The sequence below is a fragment of the Hyaena hyaena genome, unplaced genomic scaffold (assembly GCF_003009895.1).
Source record: "Hyaena hyaena isolate Hyena2069 unplaced genomic scaffold, ASM300989v1 scaffold_404, whole genome shotgun sequence".
Classification (NCBI taxonomy): Eukaryota; Metazoa; Chordata; class Mammalia; order Carnivora; family Hyaenidae; genus Hyaena; species Hyaena hyaena.
The window spans coordinates 1,185,761-1,212,012 of record NW_024081036.1 but is presented as its reverse complement, the minus strand read 5'-3'; the positions used below and the strand labels follow the sequence as shown (position 1 = coordinate 1,212,012).

At 45.6% G+C, this 26,252-nt stretch overlaps 1 protein-coding gene across 1 annotated transcript in view; it reads right to left on the bottom strand.

Annotated features, from left to right (window-relative positions):
• The window catches only part of CD226 (CD226 molecule), an 83,986-nt gene that overhangs the window by 27,367 nt on the left and 30,367 nt on the right, over nucleotides 1-26,252 (bottom strand). Inside the window, exon 4 of the mRNA XM_039251943.1 lies at nucleotides 6,581-6,928. Within this exon, the coding sequence (XP_039107874.1) occupies nucleotides 6,581-6,928 (348 nt within the window). The remainder of the gene's footprint in view (nucleotides 1-6,580; nucleotides 6,929-26,252) is intronic.

The window sequence follows — 26,252 nt, the reverse complement described above, 5'->3', positions numbered from 1 at the left end:
ATTTGTAAAAAAAAAAAAAAAAAGAAATTGGTTTAAAAAAAAAAAGAATGAAATGCCATTACTCTCAAATGAAGACCAATTTTTTTTTAATTCTTAGTAATTTTCCACTTGCCTTTGGGGAAAACGTCACACAATTATCTATGTTCAGTCCCTAATAAGGCTCGCAGGGACAACCACAAGCTGTTCACAATTCCCAGGTGCTTTAAATAAAAAATCCCACGCATGACAAAAGAACTGCTGTGCAGTTAGAGTCAGTAGACAGGTCTCTCAACATGGATTTGAGGTGGGAAGAAAATCAGTACATTCGTCTGAACTTGAATTCCTCTCTGTTTTCTAAGTTGCTAGGGAGAGGAAAACTTTGTGAAAATTGTTTAAAATTCGGGCGAGGATAATGATCACTTAAAGAAAAGCGGTTCCTAGGATTAGGTGCTTTCTCATTTACATTGTCTACAGTGGTGTGAGGCCAATAACCATGCACAAGGTAGCCACCGCCCTTCCTTGTAACAGGATCATTAGACCAACTTAACATGTCTTCCGCACTTCCTTCTCTCGGATGCTAACTTGTCATTCTTATTATCCAAATTCGCTATCTTGTTTAGCTACACAAACACGGTCTGTATACAAAGACGGCTGCAGGCAAACCTTCCAGGATTGCGTGCATTAGGAAAGATGAATAAATCGATATGTGGGGCTTACAACACAAGCTAACTGGTTAGCCGCCTTTTTTTTTTTTTAAACGCAATGTCTCCCAAAAGAATTGATTTGGGCAGAGGCCTCTATAAAGACGCAAAGACATAATAGGCCATGATTGAGTAATCAACTCACTTGTGATGTTGGAAACCGTGTTTCTCATCTGGATATCCAGCTACCATCCAGAATTTTAAAAACTTAACTGAGCTGAAGATTGGAGTTGATCCATTTCAGTAGAGGCTATTTTAACTTGTAAGCAGGGACACCAGGGCTCTTGAACTCTGATGCTGTGGTTCTAATTATATAAAGGAACTGCCAGAAACATTATTGTCTATGTAGGTGAAGATATTAAGAAGCTGAAGTTCATCACACAATGTCATGAAAAGAAACGTGTCTGGCATCCCAGGGCATATCAGCTCAGACAACCCCATGCCAACAGTATTCGCAGCTATCGTGAATTCATAGGGATGGGACAGAAGGTTCTGGATACATGGGCCCCTAAAAAAAATCTCTTGTCTATAAGCTGAAACTGTTCAGGAACCGAATCACCTGGGAGCCAACTGGTTGCATTTTAGCAGAAACTAAAGGCCAAAGAAATAATTCAAGTTCATTTCTCTTCCTCCATGTTCTTCTGGTCAACTCAGGAGCACAGAGCCCCACAGTCAGGAAACTACACCAAGATTAGGCAAGATTCATAACCTACAGCACATATTCCTCTACGCTCCTACCCCTCTGTCACCCTCTACCTCACTGAAGACCCCTGGGAGGCTCCCTGAGCTGTGGCCCCATGATTCCCTAGTGAACACTTCTGTCATTGTCACTTGCAAACCCCACCCACCAGGTCCAGTGACACAATTATGCACCATTTATATAAAACAGGCAAGCAAGGAAACTAAACTTAATCAAGGAAATCGATTTTTTTTATGAAAGACACAAATATAAACAAAACTCATGAAGGTTTTCTCCCCAAGTATTACAACAGATCTCCTCAGATTTAATTGCTTTGATCAGCAATTAAATGTCAAATGTTTGAGTGTTGATGAAGAAAAATCTAGAAATAATCTAGCTTGAAAACTTGAAAATAAAATGGACATGTTTTAAAATATAAGGTAAAATATATAGACATATACTTGAACATATGAAAATATTAACATACAAAGAATCAGTCAAGAACATGTATTGAGAATATTCTGGAAAGATATTTTGACAACTCTAAGCAAAGATGCCATAATCCCTAACGGCAAGTGATTTCCTAACATAAGTGTCTGGACCGTTGCAAATAGATGCAATTACTCAAGGATATAAATTCCCAAGTCAAAAAAGTTTGAGAAGTGGAAAATATTTCACAGTTCAATGGCACGGAAGCCGTTTGGGCTAATGTGGAAAAGTCATGGACATGGAAGAGATCTGACTGAAGGGGAAAAGGGGTGATGGGCATGGAGGAGGGCACTTGTTGGGAGGAGCACCTGGTGTTATATGGAAACCAACTTGTCAATAAACTATATTAAAAAGAGAGAGAGATCTGACTGAAACTCTAAAGGGAAGGAGGTAAATGGGTAAAACTTAGTAGGTCAGTTGGAAAGAGGGGAAGGTAAGAAAGTGCGAGTGACTGGCAAGCCCATGGAATGTACAGGCTGACATTCCAATCAGACTAACCCCCCTCTGCCCTCGCCCAGGCCACCTTGTCCAGCCAAGATGGGTAAGGGCCTCGGTCCCCCCACCCCCGAGCCTGCACAGCAGCTTTTGGGTCTTAAGCAGCCCAGAGGAAGGGGCACCATTTTCTAATTTGCCTGCCCAGTGAGGCACCATTTGAAATGTGTCTGCTTGGAGTGGGCTCCTTCAGGTGCCCAAAGACCTAGTCTGCGATAGTGGGAGCCCAGTGCGAGAGTCCAAATGCTCATGCCCTTACCATGATGGCTGGATTCCTCCGGCTCACATTTCTCCTTTTGATTCAGTTCTCAGTGATTTCACTTACACTTCCTCCAATATTATTTTTGCTGTTTTGGTCAAGAATCAGTAATGGCTCTCATGGCTCTTACATGAAATCCAGAATTGTACCAAGTTGTCACCTAATTGATACTAATTATATTAACCCCTGACTCAGAATCTCTGTACCAGCCTAGTCCCTTGTGTGCAGTCACACGCACACAGCTTCCTCGTCCCTCCTCCCCTCTCCCTGTGCCTATTTTGTGTTACTTCTTATACCCTGTTTTGTCTGTTCTCTCCTCTGATCATCAGTTGACATTTGGTGGCTCAGCTGAGTGTCCTCACTGGCAGAGGAAGATTGGACAAAGACGTGAGTAGCAGTACTGTTCAGCATTGGCAAACAGAAGTCTGTTCAAAACCAGTCTCCTCCGGAAACTTCCTGAGAGAGCTGATGTCATTTCTTTGATCCTCGTTCCTTTTATAACTGATAAGCTCGGTTTAAACAATAGTAGTCTGAACATCATTTAGTTAATATTAAACAGCTTCATAAATTCTTTTGGTGGAAACTAAAGTGCTTTTCTTGTGACTAATGTCCATCTAAAGGACACTGAGGGCCAAAAATACTCTTGGTCACCATCAGCATACACACATTTCCCTCCGTTTCTTGCCCCATGCTCTAGACAAGTTTCAAATTCAGAGAAGCCAGTCTGGAGATATTTCAAACTTCCCAGGTCCTGAGTGCAAAGGACAGGACACAAATATTTCTTTCCACTCAGCGAAGAATAGTCAATAGGAAATTCAGGTTCAACCCACACTTCTGTCATTTTCTCCCTCTGCTTGAAATGTGTCAAGAACTAGAGGGTTACCTGGGAGTCTCAATCAGTTAAGCATCTGACTCTTGATTTCAGCCCAGGTCATGATCTCACAGTTTGTGAGTCTGAGCCCCATGTCAGGCTCTGTGCTGCTGGTACGGAGCCTACTTGGGATTCTCTACCCCCCCTCTGTCTCTCTCTGCCCCTTCCCTGCTCTCTCTGTCTCTCTCAATAAATAAACAGGCATTAAAAAAAAAAAGAACTCCATAATGGCACACTGGTTGGCATTGTGTCATCTCTTGGGTGACCTCTGAGTACCTGCTATTTGTCCGAGGATGAACACATGCACACAAAACTCAGGGGAAGAGCCCTGGGTGTGTGTAGAATTTGACAGTCACGAAATACTCTCCTTTGGATCCTATAAAAGAAGTTGATGGGAGCGAACAAAAGGATGCACAGCAGTTTATAAAATTTGTGTCACAATCACCTTTCCCTGACAGTTGAAATAAATTAAATCCGCTCCACATCTTAAACCTGTCTCTCTGCTTTAATCCCTGCATTGATTTTTGACCAAACAGCCTCAAGACTTGAAATAATCAAATCTGAGAGCAGATGTAAGTGAGCTCTTTTGCTTTCCATCTGATTTGTTTTTTATTTTCAACCTTTACTTTTATTTTATTTTAAAATCGAATTAAACCAAAATATAGGGTCATCAGCTGACATTTTCTATCAATTAGCACTTTTTACTAATGAGCCCTGTTGATATTCTTTTAGCCTTCCATTTGAATGTCAAAAGGCCATTTTGCAAGTGCCCAAAACACACGAACACTAAGAATATGGCCATGACTTTCAGTCACCTTCATTTTCGACATCATTTATAGCTTACATAGTTTTGCGTGACAAACTTAGTCATATTTGGATGAGTGAAAGACCTGTTTATTAATTAGTAAGAGTTAAATAATTGTACCTCCTAAAAATTTATTACCTCTATTTTTTCTATGATTTAAGATGTTTATAATTATTTTTTCAGCACATAGTGGAAAAGATCTAATTTCCTATGCATTTGATAAATGTTCTTTATGATATTTTTCTGAATAGAACTTTTCCTTGTCTTAGTCTCTGAGAGATTAATGAGTGTGTGTGTGTGTGTGTGTGTGTGTGTGTGTGTGTGTGTGTGTTTCCTCTCCAGGTTTAAGAAACATTTCTGTAATGCAATTTTTTTTAAGGTAAGAAATAGTTTGTATGTATGTCTGAAGGAATGGAGTCAACATTTAAAGTGAAGAAACTATTAATATTTCTCCCCCACATATTCCATCAACCCTCTTTTGTATCAAATTCTTTTTTGTTAACGTTTATTTTTTCGGTGTTTTATTTATTTCTGAGGGAGAGGGAGAGACAGCGTGAACAGGGGAGGGTCAGAGAGAGAGGGAGATAAAGAATCTGAAACAGGCTCCAGGCTCTGAGCTGTCAGCACAGAGACTGATGCAGGGCTCGAACCCACAAACTGTGAGATCATGACCTGAGCTGAAGTTGGACCCTTAACTGGCTGAGCCACCCAAGCTCCCATTGTTTATTTATTTTGAAAGAGAGAGAAAGAAAGAGAGTGGGGCTGGGGGAGGGGCAGAGAGAGAAAGAGAGAGAATCCCAAGCAGACTCGGCATTGTCAGTGCAGAGCCTGACACAGGGCTCGATGTCACATAGGGTGAGATCAGGCCTGAGCGGAAATCAAGAGTCAGACACTCCACCGACCAAGCCACCCAGGCGCTCCCGCGTCGGGTTCTGAGAAGCAGTCTGGCCTCGCACGGCCCCCGCGGCCACAGGAGAAGCGGAGGCGGCTCCAGGGGGTCCCAGGTGCTTGTGAGAAGGCGCGGTCCCGTGGCCCGTGTCCTCAGCGCACGCGGCTGCTGCGGTGGCCGGGCCGAGGCTGCTGCGTGTGCAAACCCCGTTCTTCCTCTTTCCCAACAAAGGAGTGACCCTCAGTGTGCAGTACAAGCAGGGTTCCTGAAGGGACAGCCGGGTGCCAGGCAGCCTTGGCCCAAATGTCTGCACAGGAGCCAAGGCACACGCGCTGGTGGGAAGCACGTGGAAGCCAGGGAGTGAGGGAGAGAGAGAGACGAGTGGATGGTTGGAAGGAAGGAAGGAAGAGAAAAGTGAGATACAATTTCTGTCACCAGCAAAATTACTTTTTTGCGACGTGGTCCCCTGCTGTAAAACCTGCCCAGAGGCAGAGCCGGGAGAGCTGGAGAGGAGGTAACGCCACCCTCCATCCGGACTTCTGTGTAGGCTTCTCTGTATTCACACTTCAGGAAGTGCAAAGTCACTTTTTCTTACTCTCACACAGGTTTTGTGGGGCCTGCAGCTTATAAAATTAGGGCCTCATTATGACACAGGAGACAAATTACTAATACAAAAGAGGTACTGCTCGGAGGAAGAGGCCCTAAGGCTAGGCTGCTTCCAGGGCTGAAAACAACTGAAGGAATTAAAGCTCTGAGCTGGCAAAGTAGCAACATTATCAAACATTTATTAAATTCCACTCAACTCAACACTGACTCAGTAAATACCAATCCAGCACCATTTTGTTATTGCTGAGGACACAGGAGAATTATAAAACTTAGTCACCACCATTACGAAGTTGTGGGGTACTTGGAAAAACACAGGAGTTATACAAGCTGAGACTTACAGCCTGTTGATACCACATATTTTTCAGACTTCCTCATTTTGTCTTTTAATTTCAGGAATGTGGCAGATCAAGAATTGGAAAGGATTGTAATCGTTAAATCTGTAATTGAGGGACTAGCAAGATAAAGAAAACCCAAATAGTAACATTCAAACAGCTTATCTAAACTCAGTCATTAAAAATATTTTGGGGGCATGTGGGTGGCTCAGTCGGCTGGGCATCCGACTTCAGCTCAGGTCGTGATCTCACAGTCCATGAGTTTGAGCCCCGCGTCGGGATCCTGCTTTAGACTGTGTGTCTCCCTCTCTCTGCCCCTCCCTCACTCATGCTCTGTCTCTGTCTCTCAAAAATGAATAGATGTTAAAAAAATTCTTTTTAATATTTTGAACAACAGTCATGAAAAAGACAACAGAAACTAATCCAGTGGTTGACCTTCTCCATTTCTAACACTTGAAAACATCCATCACATACTCACCATCGCTTACGGTAAACCTCATCACGGAGGTTTCATTTTCTCCTGTTCTGGCCTTGAAACAACAGCGGTAGAGTCCTGAGTCAGAGGCCATGACGTGGGGTATGATGACGAAGGTGCTTCTCATCCCCAGACGACAGTCGCTCAATATCCATCTTTGGTACTTGGAGGTATAACTCTTCCCCTGGGACAAGTTGCAGCTGGTCAGGAGGTCTATCTGATGGGGCTGGATCTTTTCCCAGGTAATTTGTTGTACTGGCCACTTTGTTGGAAGCTGACAGGTGAGCGTGATATTTTGTCCAGGTTCTGAGACCACGTGGCTATTTGATGGCACAGCCATCTCGAAATCATCTGAAGACAAGAAGCAAATGCTTACACTTAGGTCCTCAAATTTTGGTGTGCAAAGGTGCACCCTATCCAGAAAATTCTACCAAAAGTATTGGCGATGTTATTTAACATAGTTTCACCAACTGTATATGATATCTTCATGACACATTTTTTGTAAGAAAAAGACTTTTGAAAGAGGCTAGTAAATAAATAAAAAGGAAGATATACTTGTTCACACATATTCCCTTAAGTTTTACATGGTTAACCATATCACAAGAAACATAATCAAAACCACTGGTGCTTTTCTTCGTAGCGATCTTATCAAGAAGTTGTGTCTCACAAGACCATTCTGCAGAAATGTAGGCTGGTGACTCAAAGGTTATATCCAGATTGTAGTCATGCTAAGATTTTAATGGTCATTGAAGAGATAACAAATCATTTTGATTGAATAAATACATACATAAGGCTATTTTTCAGATATATAGGTTCTTCTATGCATACATAAGGTAGGGGTCCACATGTGATTTAAATTCCTGGGTTCCAAGAAGGTCCTTCAGTATTTCCCCACCTTCCTACACCACCATAGCTGAAATACCCAGTAGAGCGCTCAGTAAATAATCTCCGGTTATCCAAATCAGTAGTTCTGGGCCACTTTCTTGACTGCCAGTTGAAAAGGAAAAGAAAAGAAGAGAAGTTGGGGCACCTTCGTAGCTCAGTTGCTTGAGCATCTATCTGACTCTTGATTTTTGATCCCAGGTCATGGGGTCAAACCCCACTCAGCTCCACTGAGTGTGGAGCCTGCTTAGGATTGTCTCTCTCTCCCTCCGCCCCTCTTCCTCACTCGCTCTCACTCTTTCTCTCTCAAAAAAAAAAAAAAAAGAAGAAGAAAAGGAAAGAGAAGAGAAGAGAGGAGAGGAGAGGGAACAGGAAAGGAGAGAGAAACCACACTTGAAAGAAGAAGATATTGAATCTAAAACACAGTAAGAGTTGCTGTCTATATTAAGCTAGAGTACTATGTCTATAAGAGTTTCATCTCCACCAAAAGCTAGCTTCATTCTTCAATAAGTGGTTCAATGTGTCAAAATGTTGTTGAAAAGAGAAAACCACACAGCGCTCCAATTTTTTCAATTGCTAATCATACAACCATTTATCAAAGTTAACACTCTACCCACATAACAAGCACACAGCAAGAAGCATGTTATCTCTCTAAGTAAAAAGCCACCACAAGAATGGGGCAGGGAGGGGGGAGGAAAGGGAGAAAATTCATAAGAAATGGGAAAAACAAGAGGTGCCTGGGTGGCTCAGTCGGTTAAGCGTCCGACTTCAGCTCAGGTCATGATCTCACAGTCAGTGAGTTTTGAGCCCCGTATCAGGCTCTGTGCTGACAACTTGGAGCCTGGAGCCTGCTTCAAATTCTGTATCACCCTCTCTCTCTGCCCCTCCCCTACTCATGTTCTGTCTCTCTCTCCTTCACAATGAATACACATATAAGAAACTTAGGGGCGCCTGGGTGGCTCAGTCAGTTAAATGGCCAACTTTGGCTCAGGTCATGATCTCACAGGGAGTTTGAGCCCCGCATCAGGCTCTGTGCTGACAGCTCAGAGCCTGGAGCCTGCTTCGGATTCTGTGTCTCCTTCTCTCTGTTCCTCCCCTGCTTGCACTCTGTCTCTCAAAACTGAATAAACATTAAATATTTTTTTAATTTAGAAAAAAAGAAATGGGAAAAATAAGAAAATAAAAGCTTAAAGCAAAGAAATGGGAAATTAAAATTAAGATGGACAAGAAGTGACAAGGAAAGAGAAAGAAATGAGAGATAATATAAATAAAAGGACAAGCACACGGTGCTGGGAAAACATCAAGAACTGAAAAGAAATGGAGAAAGAGAGAGGGGAACGAACCTGGTCTGTGAGCTGGGCGAGACCCCGGGGGGAACAGTCAGGCCAGCCCTGTGCTAGTCCCGTACGTGTCCTCAGTGCAGACACACCTGCCGTCCTGCTGTCTGTCTTCATGACGCCTCCCTCCCCCCACCTCGGGAGCTTCACCTGCCTGTGTGACCAGACCCGACCTCGGGAAGCAGCCCTTGCAGTGCTGACTCGGGTATAAAGGGGGATCCACCCTGAGAAGTGTCTACACTTGCACAAAGGACAAATCCACAAAGCAATGCAGGCCATCTCCGATGCTGACCAGCCAGGTCTCAGGGGCTCGGGTGGAGCTGTCCCTGAGGGAGCCCGGAAGGTTCCACAGCCCAGGCTCTAGGAAAGACCCAGACCCACCTGTCAGCGGACACGGACTGAGCTCAGCTAAGCAGGGGCCCCCTCAGCGGCAGCTGGTGCTGAAGCACAGGGTCACCTCCAATTGACCCTTCCTGACGAACAGAATAGCTGGCTGGTGTCAGGTGAAACCAAGACTCACACGACGTCTGCACAGCACAAGTAAGGTGACAGGAGGTGACCCTGAAAACAATTACCTGAACGCCCCCCACACAAGAGCACCCGGCACCCTGACGTGCTTGGAACTGGAAAGCGCATCTATTGAAGTAGGGATCAAAATGCTGTAGTTAATAGGGAAGACAAAGTTTGATTCAAATCCTAATAACAGAAACAAAAATAATGAAGACCAGTTAACCTTTTATTTCTATTTAGTTATGTATTAATTCCCAGCATAAACATGGAGTGGACTGCAGTTTGTTTCGTTTACAAGATTATTTTTTAGAGCAGTGTTAGGGTCACAACAAAATCGAGAGAAAGGTAGAGAGATTTCCAACATACTTCCTCCCTCCTCCCACACACCGCTTCTCCATTATCAACATCTCCCACCAGAACGACCCATTTTTTACCAGATATGAACCTATGTTGTCACATCATAATCACCTAGAGTCCATAGCTCATATTGGAGCTCACTTTCGGTGTTGTGCATCCTGTGAGTTTGGACAAATGTATAAGGACACATGTCCACCGTTATGTCCCATGAGTATTTTCACATCTCTAAACGTCCTCTGTGCTCCGCCTACTCAACCCTCTCTCCCCTCAACCCTTGGCAACCACTGATCTTTTTATTGCCTCCATAGCCGAGCCTTTTCTAGAATCTCATATAATTGCAATCATACGGTATATAGCCTTTTCAGATTGGTTTCTTTCACACAGTAACAAGCATTTAAGAGTCCTCCATGTGTTGGGACACCTGGGTGGCTCAGTCAGTTAAGTGTCTGACTTCAGCTCAGGTCATGATCTCATGGTTCTTGGGATCGAGTCCCATATCAGGCTCAGTGCTGACAGCTCAGAGCCTGGAGTCTGCTTCTGATTCTGGATTCTGTGTCTCCCCTCTCTCTCTGCCCCTCCTGCACTCATGCTTGGTCTCTCTCTTTCTCTCTCTCTCTCAAAAATAAATGGATATTTAAAGAAATTTAAGATTCTTCCATGTGTTAGGAGGGCACTTGTGGGGATGAGCACTGGGTGTTATATGGAAACCAACTTGACAATAAACTGTTGAAAAATAAGAGAGATTCTTCCATGTGTTTCCATGGTCTGACAGCTCATTTCCTTTTAGGATTGAAGAATATTCCATTGTCTGGCTGGACCACAGTTTATTTATCCTTTGACCTCCCGAAGGACACCTTCGTTGCTTCTGAGCCTGGGCAAGTATGAATAAAGCTGCTAGAAACAACCATGTGCAGGAATTTGTGTGGACATAAGTTTTAAATTCCTCTGGGGAAACATGAAGAAGCCTGATTGCTGGGTTGTGTGGTAAGACTATATATAATTGTGGAAGACACTGGCAAGCTGTCTGCCAAAGCGGCTGCCCCCTTTGGCCCGCCCACCAGCAACGAGGTCGACCTCTCTTCCTGCTGCTTCCCACTCTCGCCAGCACTGGCTGTTGTCAGTGCACAGGATTTTGTCTGTTCTAACAAATCGATCTGTGAGTTTTTACATGACTTAATCACAAAATAATATGATGATAATTCTCTGTACTGTGTACATGATTTTTCTGACAGGATAATAGGTCATTTGGTACCCAAATATTCCGGGCACATCTGTGCCTCGTCACCGCCCTCCGCCAGCATCACATCTGCAGCTGCTAAGTGTTCGCCTTCACCGTCCTCGCTCGGCAGCGGCTCTGTGCGTGGTGTGAACAGCGCTGCATGATCACTCACAACTTCACAAGACCCTTAGTCTGTTCGCTATGAGCTTCATAAGCCCAGACCTTTGTATAGACCTTTATACACCACTTTGTACTTAGGACCCAGAACGGTATTTGGCATAGAGCAGAGAAGTCAGTAAGTGATTTTTGAATAAAGAAATTGATTTGTAATTTCCATGTCAATATGCAGTGTATACCCACCGATTTGGGGGAGGGGAATAGCTACATCCATAAAACCTCTCCTAGTAAGAAATGGCTTTGAAATCATAGGTGTAATGCCTGAATGAATTAATTGTTCCAGGCAACGATCATCAATGTCTGCAAATTCACAAAAGATCGTTCACGTTACCATGATGTCACCTCGGGAGTAGTTGCCCCACCCAAATAATCCAGTCTGACTCTGCTCAAGCCTCTACACCTAACCACTGATTTACAGAACTCCGAAGGGCAGAGACATGTGTCAAATGCGCCCCTGGCAAGCAGTCCTTGGGAAGAGGACAAACGCGAACACTCTTCAGTTCAAGTGGGGCCTCTCCCATCCCCGACAGCCACGTTCGGAATGTGTGGTGCCGTCCAAGCCTCCTCTCTTCTTCTCTGTTCATCCGAAATTCTGGAAGGAATCCACCGCGCCCGACTCTGCCACATGCCTCCTGTGTGCTTCCACACGCCGAGGCACGGCCTCCAACACTGCAAGTCATGCATGTTCTTGACCCTGAGTACTGGGTGCTACTTCCTCCTGGACACTCTGCCTTCTGAGACACTGCACATTCCTCATGTCCACTCTCCTTTCTGACCTTCCTCCACGGGGGTCCTTTTTTCTCTGCTGGTCTTTTAAAATGTTATTGCTCCCCCAGAATTCCAATCCTGGCCCCCTTCACTCTCCATCTCTGTAATCTTCCTCCTTGCAATTTTCATCCATTTCTATGTGCAGAGTCCAAACCCACAGCCCCAGCTCTCGGTCAGACCTCTCCCGGGGTTTCTAAAGCACAAGACAATAACTTGCTCTTATGATGTTTAAAATAGGCCAAAAATTAAACAGCCACGATTGCCCTAGGCCATCTGCAGGGACACCACCATTACTCCAGCTAATTACAAGTGATCATAATAGCAGTGGCTTCACACATTCCCAACTGTGCCTGGACTATGTACGGGCTCACTAGAGAAGTTTTCTACAAACTCTTAAATATAAAGGATCCATTTAAATGCAAATAACGGGGACCTGGGTGGCTCAACAAGTTAAGCGTCCAACTCTTGATTTCTGCTCGGGTCACGATCTGACTTTATGAGTTCAAGATCCACACTGAGCTCTGTGCCGACAGTGTGGAGCCTGCTTGGGATCCTCTCTCTGTCCCTCTCTCTCTCTGTTCCTTCCCTGCTTGTGTTCTCTCTCTCAAAATAAATAAATAAACTTTAAAAAAAATTTTAGGTGCAGTAAAATGTCCTCTGCTTGATGACTAAGGAAGTTTCTTTTTAATTTTTTTAATGTTTTATTTATTTCTGAGAGAGAGAGAGACAAAATAAGCAGGGGAGGGTCAGAGAGAGAAGGAGATACAGAATCTGAAACAGGCTCCAGGCTCTGAGCTGTCAGCACAGAGCCCGACGTGGGGCTCGAACCCATGAACTGTGAGACAATGACCTGAGCCGAAGACGGAGGCTTAACCACTTGAGCCACCCAGGTGCCCACTAAGGAATTTATAGTGACCCGAGATAAAGATCTCAAAAACCTGCAAGCACTGGCTATGAGATGACATCCTAAAAGTTCTCCTCAAAGAAAATATAAAATTTTGTAACTGCATATGGTGACAGCGGCTAACTGGACTTACACATACCCAATGGTTATGTCGTACACCCGAAACTAAGAGCGTGTTATATTTTAACCTGATAATCAATAAATAAATTGGGGGGGGGGGGTGGTTAGCAAGCAAAAGGCGGCGGCCTGCAAAGTCACAATTAAAGCGGGCAGCAGCAAGGTTCAGAGGGCGGAGAAAAGGCGCTTCTAAACACCCCCCCCACCCCGGGCACGCGGAGCAAGGGGGTGTCCCACGGGCAGGAGGCTGACCTGAGTGTCCCCCTTCCCCAGCCCGGCCCTGGGATGGGCAGCGGCTTCGAAGGCAGGCGTGGCGGCGCCCACCAGGCTGGGGGCGGCTCGGGGCAGAACCAGGACACCCCTGGGCGCCCGGACGCCACCCCACCACCCCCAGCCACCGCCCCCTCCAGTGCACAAGGCAACGGGGGTTGTGGGGTCGGCGTTTCTCTAATCGCTAGAGTGCTCCCAGCTGATGTTCGGGGGGGGGGGGGCAACGGGTTGAATTGTGTCCCACCTCACCCCCAAAATTCGCAGATCGCCATCCTGACCCCAGCCCCTCAGCATGTGAGCTTACTTGGGAACAGGGTCACCGCAGAGGTGACTGGTTAAGAGCAGGTCACACGGCGGCAGCGGGGCGGCCCTCCTCCCACGTGACAAGGGGCCTGGTGAACAGACGGACTGGGCCCTCCTATGAAGATGGAGGCGCAGACCGGGGCGGCGTCCACACACCAAGGCCCCCCGCGGGGAGCAGGGAGGCGGCCTCACGAGGGCCACCCCGCGGCGCCGGGCTCAGGCTTCCTGCTCCGTAACGAGGCTGCCGTCTCCCGTCCCCATAGGCCCCGGAGCCACGCGGGCTGGGCGGCGGCGGAAGGACCCGGCAGGCCGGCATTTCCGGTACCATCATCCGGGTCTTCCCAGGGCCGCGGAAGCAGCGCGGCCGCCCCGCGAGGCGCGTCGGCGACCCGCTCCGCGCTGTTGCCGTTTCCTGTGCTTCATTTAAAGTGCAGACAAAAGGTAGAGGAAGTGAACGAGGCAGAAACAAGCTGAGAGACTGCTGGGCTGAAAAGCACGGATGAAGAATGAGAGCTGCGCTGGGAGATGAACACATAGCCTGACAAACCTGTCCTGGAGTCAGGCCACGCAAGGCTAATTGTTTCAACGAAAGAAGGAACTAGAATGGGGCAGACATATCCTGGGCAGCCAATCAGAGATCCAAGCCCAGAAGATACATGTTGAGGGAAGGTTTGCAGGGCGTCCAAGGTGAAGCTTGGAGGTGAGGCTCCTGTCTGAGCACCAAAGAAACACTTGGAACTCCAGCCTGGATAGATTTTGTGATTCAAATCCCCTTGGGATTCACAGCACCTGCTGAGGCCAAAGGATTTCCACCCTTCACACCCGGCCCCCTGCTGTCACCCCAGTGGCTTCATGCAGCTTCTCCACACCAACCCTAAGCTTGACAATGTCTGTCTAAGGGCTCACCATGGACCCTCATATGTAAATTTTGCTCACATGTTTTTTTTTTTTTTTAATGTTTTATTTATTTCTGAGAGAGAGAGAGAGACAGCATGAGCAGGGGAGGGTCAGAGAGAGAGGGAGACACAGAATCTGAAGCAGCTCCAGGCTCTGAGCTGGCTGTCAGCACAGAGCCGACGTGGGGCTCGAACTCACGAACCGCGAGATCATGACCTGAGCCGAAGTCGGACGCGTAACCGACTGAGCCACCCAGGCGCCCCTTTGCTCACATGTTTTAATCGTTACAAAGTAAATTTCAATCTCTCTGCCATGACACCATGAGAACTATGCTTTTTACAGTCACACCATAAGGTTTGTTGAAGTACACGAAAAATTCTTACTTCTGAGCATCTCCGCGCTTCCTCCCAACCAGAAAACTAAATGACTCATGGGTTTATAAGAATTTTAAATAGCATAGTTCGGAGGTCTTGTAAAACCAGAAGATGACAGTTCGGCCCAGGACCAGTGGCTTGTTTTCTGCTGAAAGGTTAGCGGGTGACCTCACTGACTTAGAAATTTCATGTAAGACTTTCTGCATGGCAGAGTTTTGCAGGAAAAGAATCAAAAGATTAACATCAACCTAATCATCCCTGCTCGATAGAGAATAGATTGTGTTAGTGAATTGTCACGACTCCATTAAGCATTTTGTTTCAGATACTTGAAACATATTCAACATATTGTTTTAAATGTGTTTGTTTGTTTGTTTGTTTGTTTGTTTTGAGAGAGATTACAGAGTAATGGCGGGAGTGGGGGGGTCAGAGAATCCCAAGCAGGCTCCGCAATGTCAGCGCAGCGCCGGATGGGAGGCTCGAATGCACTAATTGTGAGATCACAACCTGAGCCGAAACCAAGCATCGGATGCTTAACCAACTGAGCCACCCAGGTGCCCCTTCAACATATTTTAATGGCAAAAAAATATACCTCAAATGAGACTTTACTAGGTGCCAGCATTAAAGGAGTCACATGTGCTGACACAGTCCCCACACCGAGGGCCCCGAGATAAGTCGTCCAGCGGCAGGGAGGCAGAGCAGGGAGGCCCTCCCAGGGAGGCGGCTCAGGGAGCTGTCCCTAAACCACAGCGGCCACCCCGTCCCTGTCCCTATGAAGCGCTACGCCTGATAAGAGTTTTCCCTCCTACCTGCAGCTGGGCAGGATTTCACAGAGGCAAAATAGGCTCCCTGAAAGCCCTTGCTCCTAAATATCTTATTTTATGATGCCTTAAGTCCTATAATTAGAAATCAATTTCTTTACTTGTCCTTGTTAAAATGCACATAACAACCTCGGCTCCTGGCAGGCACTGACACGTTAGTGTGAAATTGTCCATTAGATTGCTTTCCAAGTGGAAGCAAAGGAAGCAGGTTCCCACAGGCGAGCGGCCAGGAACAGACCGGCTGCGGCAGAGGAGACTGAGAAGAGCAGGGAGCCAGCCCTGTCCCAGGCCACTGTGGGGTGCAGGGGCGGGGGCGCGGGGGGGAGCTACCTTTTGTGCCATTCACGAATCCACTCATTCACTCACTCACTCATGCGTTCACTGCTTCAACAAAGATTGTACTGATGTAAAGCAAAGAAGGCACAGGTCTGAGTTGGTGAAGAGACACATGACCGGTCATTGTACGGACAGAGCCCCATGTCTACAGAAACTCTGGGATGGAAAGGTGTGAGCTTGTTTCCCAGCCAACTAAAAGCCACAATGTCGGCTGACTCTGGGCTCAGCAAGGTTGGTCAAAGGGTCTCAACCAAATGCAGTTATTTGCCCAAAGAAAATCTGCAGAGAACACCAAACACAAGATACTCTATTAGCTAAATAAGCTGTGTGCATTTAAAGCATCTACTCCACGTTTGGCTTCCTTCTTTCTACATTTTCTGATCATGTCACTATTTCCTATACTATCTCCCTCATTACATTTCGTTTACATTTCCAGTTGGTTTTGTGGAGAACAGGTAAGCAGGATTTCTGATAAACGACATACGAAAAATGACTAAGAAGCGACTGATACAACGCTAACAACGCTAAAAATGGGAGAAGTGCCCACCACGCACCATAGACACGTTACAGGAACACAGACATGAAAACCTACCTGCTTCAACCTCCATAGAAAGATGTAATAAAATTAACTGAATTGCAAAGCCAAGGTTTTAAACATACTGTTCAGAAAACTGGGTTTCATAATTTTTACCACTGATTCCTAACCAATTAAAATTACTCTCCAAAACCGGAAAGCAATTTCTTTCTGTTCTGCAGATAGACATGACCTGTGAGACAGAGGACATTCAGTATAAGGAAAGGCAGATGTGTGTACCCAGGTCTCAGCATTTCAGAAATCTCAATAGTGACGGCATTCCAAGAAAGTGAGCTCAAAATTCACTCTTCCAGTCCTCTTTTGAAAATCTGAGTAGAAGCCCGATTTTACTTAATAAAATATGTCGTGCTGTTCTGGCCATGGTTAAGAAAAGCTAGGATTTCTTGGGGGGGAGGAGCTTATCCTCTCAGGCAATCCTTGTGTTTTTGTGCCTCTGTTAAGGGATGAAGGCAAATGATGAATGGGGAGAACAGAAAGATGAGATCCTTTGCTTGGGCCCATCTGAGCAATATGCCCCAAACAGCCCCGCGATGGAGGGAACTCTGGGAGCTTGAAAAGGCGGGCTGCTTTGCACTGACACTGAGCAAATGCCTTCAGGGCTCCGTGCACACCCCCTGGGACCCTGCTGCTTTGGGGACACACCTGTGTTTCTTCCTGAAGGGCCATCACCCGATGCTATGCTCAGGGAAGCTGCTCTGCCTGGGATCTACGCACCCCGAGGGACCCTTGCCCAGTGACTGACAGGAGCGGGGGTCTTCAGGGCCTCTGCCCGATGGGCTCAAGTTACCATCCCGCACTCTGCCTGCTCTCCTTTCCATTCAGCGCTGGCTCCCCTAATGGCCTTTCCTGGGAACACCTCCCAACAGATCCCTCTCACATTTACCCTACTCTCCGGGACTCCTTCTGAGAAATGCAACCTAAAGCAGACAGTTCTGGAACTTTGCCAGTGTTACTTGGAACCTAGAATTTGAACTTACCCCAGAGCACCTGGAGGTGGTGTCCAGAACATCTGTGGTAACAGTGCTCTCTCTCAACTCCATCTTTCTTTCAAGGCCCGGCTGGCCTGCCTTGTCCCACAGCATCTGCCCCCCCTGCCCACGGCAGCCTAGGCCACCGAGTCCCACAGCTCTTACTCTTTCCCATGCCTAACTGTGCATAACAAATCACTACGCTCGCAAAATGTGAACGGCCGTCTTTTCTATCTCTCTTCTCTCAATTATCCCCAGCTCTTAGAGGCAGAAATAATGTTTAAAATATTCATTTGTAGCTGGTTACTCCACCATGTTCCAAAAGTTCACAGGCAATTGTCCCATGTCGTGAACTGCACTTATTTTTTTTTTTTAATTTATTTCTAGGAGAGCGAGAGAGACAGCGTGAGCAGGGGAGGGTCAGAGAGGGAGGGAGTCACAGACTGAAACAGGCTCCAGGCTCTGAGCTGGCAGTCAGCACAGAGCCCGACGCGGGGCCCGAACCCACGAACCGCAAGATCATGACCCAAGCGAAAGTCGGACGCTTAACCGACTAAGCCACCCAGGCGCCCCGAACTGCACTTATTTTAATCTCTGGAAACACCTTATATCTTGCACATAGTTGATCAACAAATACTTGCTGATTCATTCCTTTCATCTGTAGGGGGTTCCTCATGGTAGCAGAGAAATCTGCACAACACAATGACTTTGAAACCAAATAGAATGTAAACACAAGACTTACTCACTAAATATTTCCCTGTAGTTCTTCATCTGGGCCATTAAAATAGCTGCCTACATCTGATTCTTTTCCTTTTTCCCATCAATGCACACCGCATCCAAAACTCTGTAGCTACAATTCAAATCTGATCAGGCCGTGTCTCAGCAGAGGTTTCCCATTGCTACTATAGGACAAAGTCCAAATTCTTCAGTTAAATCCTTTATGATTTTACCCTTGCCTTTGCCCCCAGTCTCCTCTCCTACTAGAATCTACTATATACTCTCGTGTCCCCAAGAACAGTATCCACACTAATGATCTTACATTGGCCATCTCTTCTTCTGGATTGCCTAATATACTCTTCTCACTTCGGCCCAGGAAAATCACGACTCATCCCATAAAACTCAACTGTGACACCACCTCCTTAGAGGAAATATTTTCTGGCTCAACCTAAGGCAGGCTAACCACTCCATCATCTGTTTTACTTCTACACCTTCTACTGTGTTGTCTTTTATTTGCTGTCTTTTCTCCCTGCCCTGGGAAGCTCTTGATGCCTTGAAGTTGGCATGTCTTCAATGCGTCTGATCTCAGCACAATGCCAGGTGCCTTACGTTGCTCAATAAATATCGTGGGAGAAATGCATGAGAACTCATCTCTGAAGATGACACCATATTGTAAGTTCAGTGGATGATTCCAGGAGACTTAAGTCATGCTTTCCAGTCCAGATCCTACATGAGTTTGGGTCTTTTTTTCCCACATTTGCCAAACACAAGCACCCACAAGGACCAGCTCCTAGGGCACAAGCCCTGAGCCCCAGCCGGCACGGCAGTATATATGGTGTTAATACTTTCTCTCCAAAGGGCCCTGGTGCTCTTCACACCATAGCAAGAGCAACAGTATTTCTCCCAACGTCTAAGGTAGGAGAGGCTAAAATTACTTAGTTCAAACTATGATGAAGTTAAAGTGCAAACTGTGACAATATGGAAGAGCCAGCATGCACACGGTTGTTGACAGAGACAGCTATAATTGTGGGATCTACCACAAAAGCAAGCCATCCAGAGCAGGGCTGCCAAGAGCTGGTAGAATGAGGGAAACACACAGTGCCCATGTCAATCTACTGGGACTTTTTAAAAACACAGAATCCAAAGCAGGCTCCAGGGTCCAGGCTGTCAGCACAGAGCTGGATGCGGGGCTCGAACCCATGAACCATGAGATCATGACCTGAGCTGAAGTTGGATGCTTAACTGATTGGGCCACTCAGGCACCGCAATTTACTGGGATTTAAAAGGCACTTGTGGGGGCTGTGCCTGTGTGGCTCAGTCGGTTGAGCGTCCAACTCTTGATTTTGATTCAGATCATGATCTCACAGTTTGTTAGTTCAAACCTCACATCACACTCTGCGGTGACAGTGCGGAGCCTGCTTGGGATTCTCTCCCCTCCTCTCTCTTGCCCCTCCCCTGTTCACACCACTGTCTCTCTCTCTCTCTCTCAAAATAAACATTTTTTAAGTAAAAAAAAGAAAATTTGGGATATACAAATAAAAAATAGGTATGGCAATAGGAGATAATAATGTATTCATTCAGCATTCAATGTGTACTTTAAAAAATTTTTTTTAATGTTTATTTATTTTTAAGAGACAGGACACGAGTGGGGGAGGGTCAGAGAGGGAAACACAGAATCCGAAGCAGCCTCCAGGCTCTGAGCTGTCAGCACAGAGTACGACGCGGGGCTCCAACTCACAGGCTATGAGATCATGACCTGAGCTGAAGTTGGACGTTCTACCAACTGAGCCACCCAGATGCCCCCAATGTGTGCTCTTCCTAAGTCAGAGGAAATGAATACAGATCAATCCCAGAAAACAATGATTTTTTAACAGGTAAATTCACTGGTTTCTTATAACTGGAATAGGATACTCCCAGACCTCAGTGACACTCACCTCTGATGGGCACAGACCTTTAGCACTAGCACGCGGCTGGTGGCACTGCTGCCTCCGGGGTGTGGCATCGTAGCTGGCCCAGTGTCCAAGGGCAACGTCTTACCTGGGTCTGCTAGGCCACCTTCCCTGCTTCCACCCCAGGACCTTTCCAAATGCAGTGTGTGTGTGTGTGTGTGTGTGTGTGTGTGTGTGTGTGCTAGGCCACCTTCCCTGCTTCCACCCCAGGACCTTTCCAAATGCTGTGTGTGTGTGTGTGTGTGTGTGTGTGTGTGTGTATGCGCGCGCGCGCAGTGTGGATTTTCTCAGGAAGACGGCAGGATGCAGTTGGTGCCCATAAGGTGCGCTGGGTGGCTTCCAGTGTGTGGGGAGCACAGGTGTGACCTGACGGCGGGGCGGGGCAGGGAGGGGATGAACTTGCAGTCGCCCAGCATCCGGGGTGGGTCAGAGAACACCTGAGTCATGCCCAGACACAGCGGCTGTGGCCTCTGCCATGAGCCGGATGCAGGGGCGCTGTGGGGGCAGGGAGCTCTGGGAGAGAAACACCCCGCTGCCCGGGATCCTGGGAGCCCGTCGTCCCAGACTCGTAGTCAAGGAGTCTGGTTCAGGCCACAAGCCACCTAGTAAGCATAGCCCAATCCCCCTCCCCGTGAACACCCCGCCCCTCGGAGTCATCGGTGGGGCACCTTGTATCTGGGCCCCCCGGGGCAGCGGTGGGCACTTGCGGCAAGGAATCCGGAGCCCCGTCAACGTCTGCCAAGCTCCAGGTCGCAGCAACCCGATGGCGCAGCTCCAGCACCCAGCCTGGGTTGTTCCTCCCGCGGCTGCAGACTGTCTAGACCTTGTCCCAGGAGACTGCCCTACGTGTTCCTGGGGCCTCTCCCTGAAGAACAGCCCCAGGGCATCGTCCTCTGTTCTGGACCCAGCCGGCTGCCCTCACCCTGTGATGGAGAGCTGGCCCTCCACCCAAGCCCCCCTGGGGAAAAAGAGAGACCTGGACAATATCAAGGATATTGCAGAAAGAAAAAGGAACTTGGACCATTTTAGAGACTAGACTGGCAGAGCTTTGAAAACAAAACAAGTCCTTAATTGAGGAGATAAATATGCTTAAAGGATTTATTATTGTCACGGGTCACAGATCAGATTACTTTGCCATGTTAAATTTCTCATTTCTCAAAATAGGAAAAGGACTGGCTTGGCCAGAACGAGAAAGGAAACAAGCTTTTAATCTTCTGAAGTAGAAAACTTTAGAAACCAATTAACGAAGAATCTCATTAATTTATGTTTATGCATTATAGTGTAAATATTTTTTAAAAATATGGAACAGCTTAGAGCAAAATTGGTAAACCCGTATCCAGCTCTTACCACGCGTGATCTGTCATTCACCTTTCGGTTTCGAGCGTGGGATAAGTGCCACCAGCAGTTGAGAAAGACAGGGTCCTGGTGCCTTTGCTAGCACAGATCCCACGGGCAGGGGGAGGTGCGGTGAGCAGGGAGCGCTTCTCCCAGCGCTCAGGTGTCCTAGTCAAATGCTCAGCCTACATGTCGTCACATAAGGGACTGGCCCAAGGGAGAGGAAAGAAATCTCAGACAGGCTAAGAGAGCCAGCAGGTGATGCATAGGAAGAGAAGGGGAAGAGAGAAGAGGTCTCTTATCAAAGTGCGGGAAGAAGAAACTGGCACCGTGTACCTTCTCTATGAATTCCCATTGCTCTTAATGAAGTTTTGGAAACAAAGTGAGTTGGGGGAAACACATCACTGCTATTTGATACACTTCCGAAACTGGGAAGGCAGCCTCACTGTGATTTATACTTTCTTAGCATTATTTCAGAACAACAATCAAAACTGTCCATTATTTATAATACTGTCTGAGAGTTTGATTTGTAAATATCAGGGCAGGAGGCGAGAGTCCGCTGGTTCTGAAATTCTGTCTTCCTACGATATTCCACCCAACACATGCTATGTGGCTCTTAGTGTGGCTGGTGCGCACCTGCTAATAAGCCTTGAGAGCCACTGGGTTCCCAGCCGACCCCGGGGAGTCTGATGAACTCTTCTTTGCTTCTACTCAACCACCTCACATTAATGCCATTGTCAATGACAGGGAGAACCAGAGGAGCTTAATTCAAGTTCATTATTACTACAAGAAATGAAGCTCACAATGTACACCCTCCATCAATATATTGGTGTTCATGGACCCAGGGCGAAATATTTCTTTTCTAATTTTGATTTGAACCTGTGGTTGGCAATTCCGGGCAAGGAGCTCTTTCCGTCTCCGATTTTCTCACCGAAGAGCTTCAGATTTCAGTGTCTGTGCCAGCTCCTGTAGATTGTTCTTTTAGAAAAGCATTTCTACTGAAAGAAATTGGAAAAAGAAGGAAGGGCAAGACAGATCCAACTTTTGGCCCTTCTTCTAATAGAGAATGACACCCAAGGCCATTGCAGACGCATCCAGCTCTCACTCTGCTACTCTCAGTACAATAGAAATGCTCACGCTCTGAAGAAACTGATACACAAATAACTATCAACTGAGGCCCTCCTATATTTAAGACAATGTTTTTTGAGTCCTGGGCCAAAACCTAATTATCCTCAAAAGAATTATAATGAATAATTTAAGAGGTTCTGCCTCACCCGAAGGTAGATTGGTATAAGAAAATGTACACAAAATATTTCTGAACTATTTTAGCTTACCCTGACCTTTTTAGGAATTCTATTCTTGTTCCGTTTAAGTCAAGGGAAGATTTCACTTTGAAGTATTAGAACCTTACTAGTAGTTGTTCATTTTGAATATAGCATCAGTGTTGACAGTGCTACTCAGGGTGACCAAGTCTTCAAGGGATGTGTACTCATGCTTCCTGGTGACGCTAAATGGAGGTGAACACATTTAACCACTTCATTTTGTCCTCTCACATAATAGCGCTTCAACATTTATAAATTAAAATGCAGACTACCTTATTGTAAATCGCTTTCTTGCTATTTCTCCTTTAAATTACACTTAGAGCATTATATTTATTTTTTGAAATTGTCTGGGTAGGTAGTTTTCCTCAGCTATGAATATGATTTCAAATTAAAGATTTATAAAGTACTTATTATGAAAGAGAAAATGGGATCTAATAGGATTTAGAATCACTGCTACTTGCTTTAATTTATTAGTAGTAGAGTAAGTATAAATATACAGAAATGTATAGGCATCTCAGGAAAGGGCCAAAGAGCTTTGATGATATATTTTGATCTAACAAATGAGTCCAATGTTAATGTCACTGGCCAAAGACCCTCAGGTGCTCTCTATTGGGCTAGAGATCTCCATTGGCCAGAATTCATCTGAGGACAACATTAAGCATGTAAACACTGACAGCAGAGATGAAATAGAAAAAAGAAACAAAATTCTCTTTCAGATTATACTTAGTTCTCAAATACACAGTTTGGAGCAAGGTCAGAAAGAGCTTAGATAAATAAGCCTCTTATGAATTTGTATGCCCCATTGTTGCATGCCGTTTTATAAATGCAGAGACTAATTGAAATGGTTACTTTTAAAATATTTAAACTTCACAGTTGCCATTCTCTCTGGCTTTTCATCTTGCTGTAAATTCTTTCTCTAAATTAGGGATGACTTCCATTTCCCCTGCACGGCACATACTCCTCTCCAAAGTCTGCAATTTAATTTCCACCTCCATAATTTTAAATATTTTAAAGTCATCATTTTACACTCTCCATTTTCCTCTAAAATTGCCTTCAGTAATGGCTTCCTAACTCCATTATCTTGGAATTACATTTATCACATTTATGGCTTTGCCTCTTAAAAGCAAAACAAAACAAAAAGCCATAAAATTTGGGGATCTGGGTCTAATCACAGGATGTGTCAGAGGCAGTAGTGGCGATTACTAATATATCCTAATGTGCTTCAATCAAGGGGAGGTTTATCACACTTAAACTATTTCAATTCAGAGGTATATTGTGGAGAGTAGGAAAATAAAGCATCTTTTCTGCCTGTCAATAGATTGCATTGTATTCAACAGCAAAAATAATTTACTCACAAGCTTAAATGAGGCATCTAAGTGATGCATATAAATAAATCACTGGGGGTTTGAACAACCACGGAGAACCATCAAAACGGTAATTGGGGAGTTGCTTATGACTCATCACAAATAAAACCAAAGACCTCACTGCATATTTCAGGAAAACATTAATTTAGTACATAGTTACTTATAAAGTCATATAAGATAAAACAAAACCAATTTTAAATGGAATCTAATAATACTCTAGGGGCACCTGGGTGGGTCAGTCCGTTGAGTATCTGACTCTTGATTTTGGCTCAGGTCGTGATCTCACGGTTCATAAGTTTGAGCCCTGTGTTGGGCTCTGTGCTGACAGTGCTGAGTCCACTTGGGATTCTCAGCCTCCCTCTCTCTCTGCCCCTCCCCTTTGCATGTACACACACTCTCTTTCAAAAATAAATAAATAAGGGGTACCTGGATGGCTCACTGGGTTAAGCATTGACTTCAGCTCCGGTCATGATCTCAATGGTTTGTGGGTTCAAGCCCCACATCAGGCTCTGTGCTGACAGCTCAGAGCCTGGAACCTGCTTCAGATCATGTGTCTCCCCTCTCTCTGCTCCTCCCCCACTCATTCTCTCTCTCTCTCTCAAAAATAAAACATTTAAAAATTTGATAAAATAAATAAAGAATTTAAGAATACTTTAGCTCTAGAGAAAAATTTAACAAGACATTGACCATTCACCCATTGCCACTTCCCCTTTCCTCAAGTATTATTTCAACTCTGAAACTGAAATCTTTCTTCTTTAAAAATTAAAAATAAAAGGCAAAAAAATAGGCTGTCAGAGTAATCTCTATGAAATAAAATGTTTCCCAGAAACCTGTAACTCAAAACATTTATCATCTCAACTAGAAACAATGATATTTCATTCATAGAGTAACACTAGAGTGTATTTTCTTGATTTTTAGATAAGAATCAAACCACAAAATAATATTTTCTACTGAGACCTCGCTTCATCTTCTATAATGAGTAGAGTTCATCAGCTGAAGATTAAACCTACCCAAGGGCATGAACCATACTTTTAATACCAGAGAAGATTTTTCTACTCAATAGCCCACCCAATGAGCATTCACTACATCCTCATCAATTTGGCTTGAAGAGATGCTGAAATATAACAGTATCACTCTGCATGTAAATGCTGAACCTTTGCAAGGTGGAATCCTTCTGAAGACGTCTGTCTGCTAAACCCAACCCCACATGCTCTCCCATGGCAACCAGATGCCAGGCTTCACTTCTCCCGCCGCCCCCACCCCTCATCCAGCTCACCTCCAGGTTCTGTGGCCCTTTCCCCCGGACGGCCTCACATCTGCCCCCTTCTCCGCACTCATCTCCTGCAAGTTCTTACGTCACCTCTCCCCTGGGTTGAAGCAACAGCCTGGTAACAGTTCTCCCCACGCATGCCCACCTCACTTCTATTCAGTCCTATCATAAAGCCAGAGCAGCCTGTAAAACATATATCTGGCCTTATAAGTCCCCAGCTGAAAATTCTTGAATGGACCCCCGAGTCCCTCATGATAAAACTCAAACTTCTCAATTTCAGCACGCTTCCACTTTGGTGCACCGCTCACCTCACCCCTGAGCTTCCTCTCAGGGCACTCTCAGACTCGCCTCTGAGCTCTAGGCTGGGTTTCTCTCTCTTCCCTCCACCCTCTCTCTCAGCATCAGCCCACCTTTCATCTATGCTGCCCACCGCCCTGACCTTCGGAGTCAGGTGTGGATTCTTCTCCTAAGATTTTCCAGAGAACTTCTCCTTCTCGGACTAAGTTAGACACCCCGCCCCCTCACTTTATTCCCATTTTTTTACCTGTATTTTTCTCTTCATTCATAGTCCCACTCCTAAGATACACCTATCATACGGCTCCTGATCTTTAAAAAGTATAGCAGAAGGATTTACATGTTTTCTCGCCCAATTTGTCTTGGTAGTTTTGAGTTCCCTTTCCCAAACGGTCACTTTCATCTCTCATCATCCAGAATACCAGTATGCTCTGGGTTTTGTGTACAAACATAGCTTTGATTCCTCATTCAACTTGTTGGGGGGGAAATGTTACTGAAAAGGATCAGACTTGGGCTCCACTCAATCAATCCATTGATTTCTATGCTTTGAGATAACAGGGGGAAAGTTTGGCAAGGGAAAATATGGGTAGTT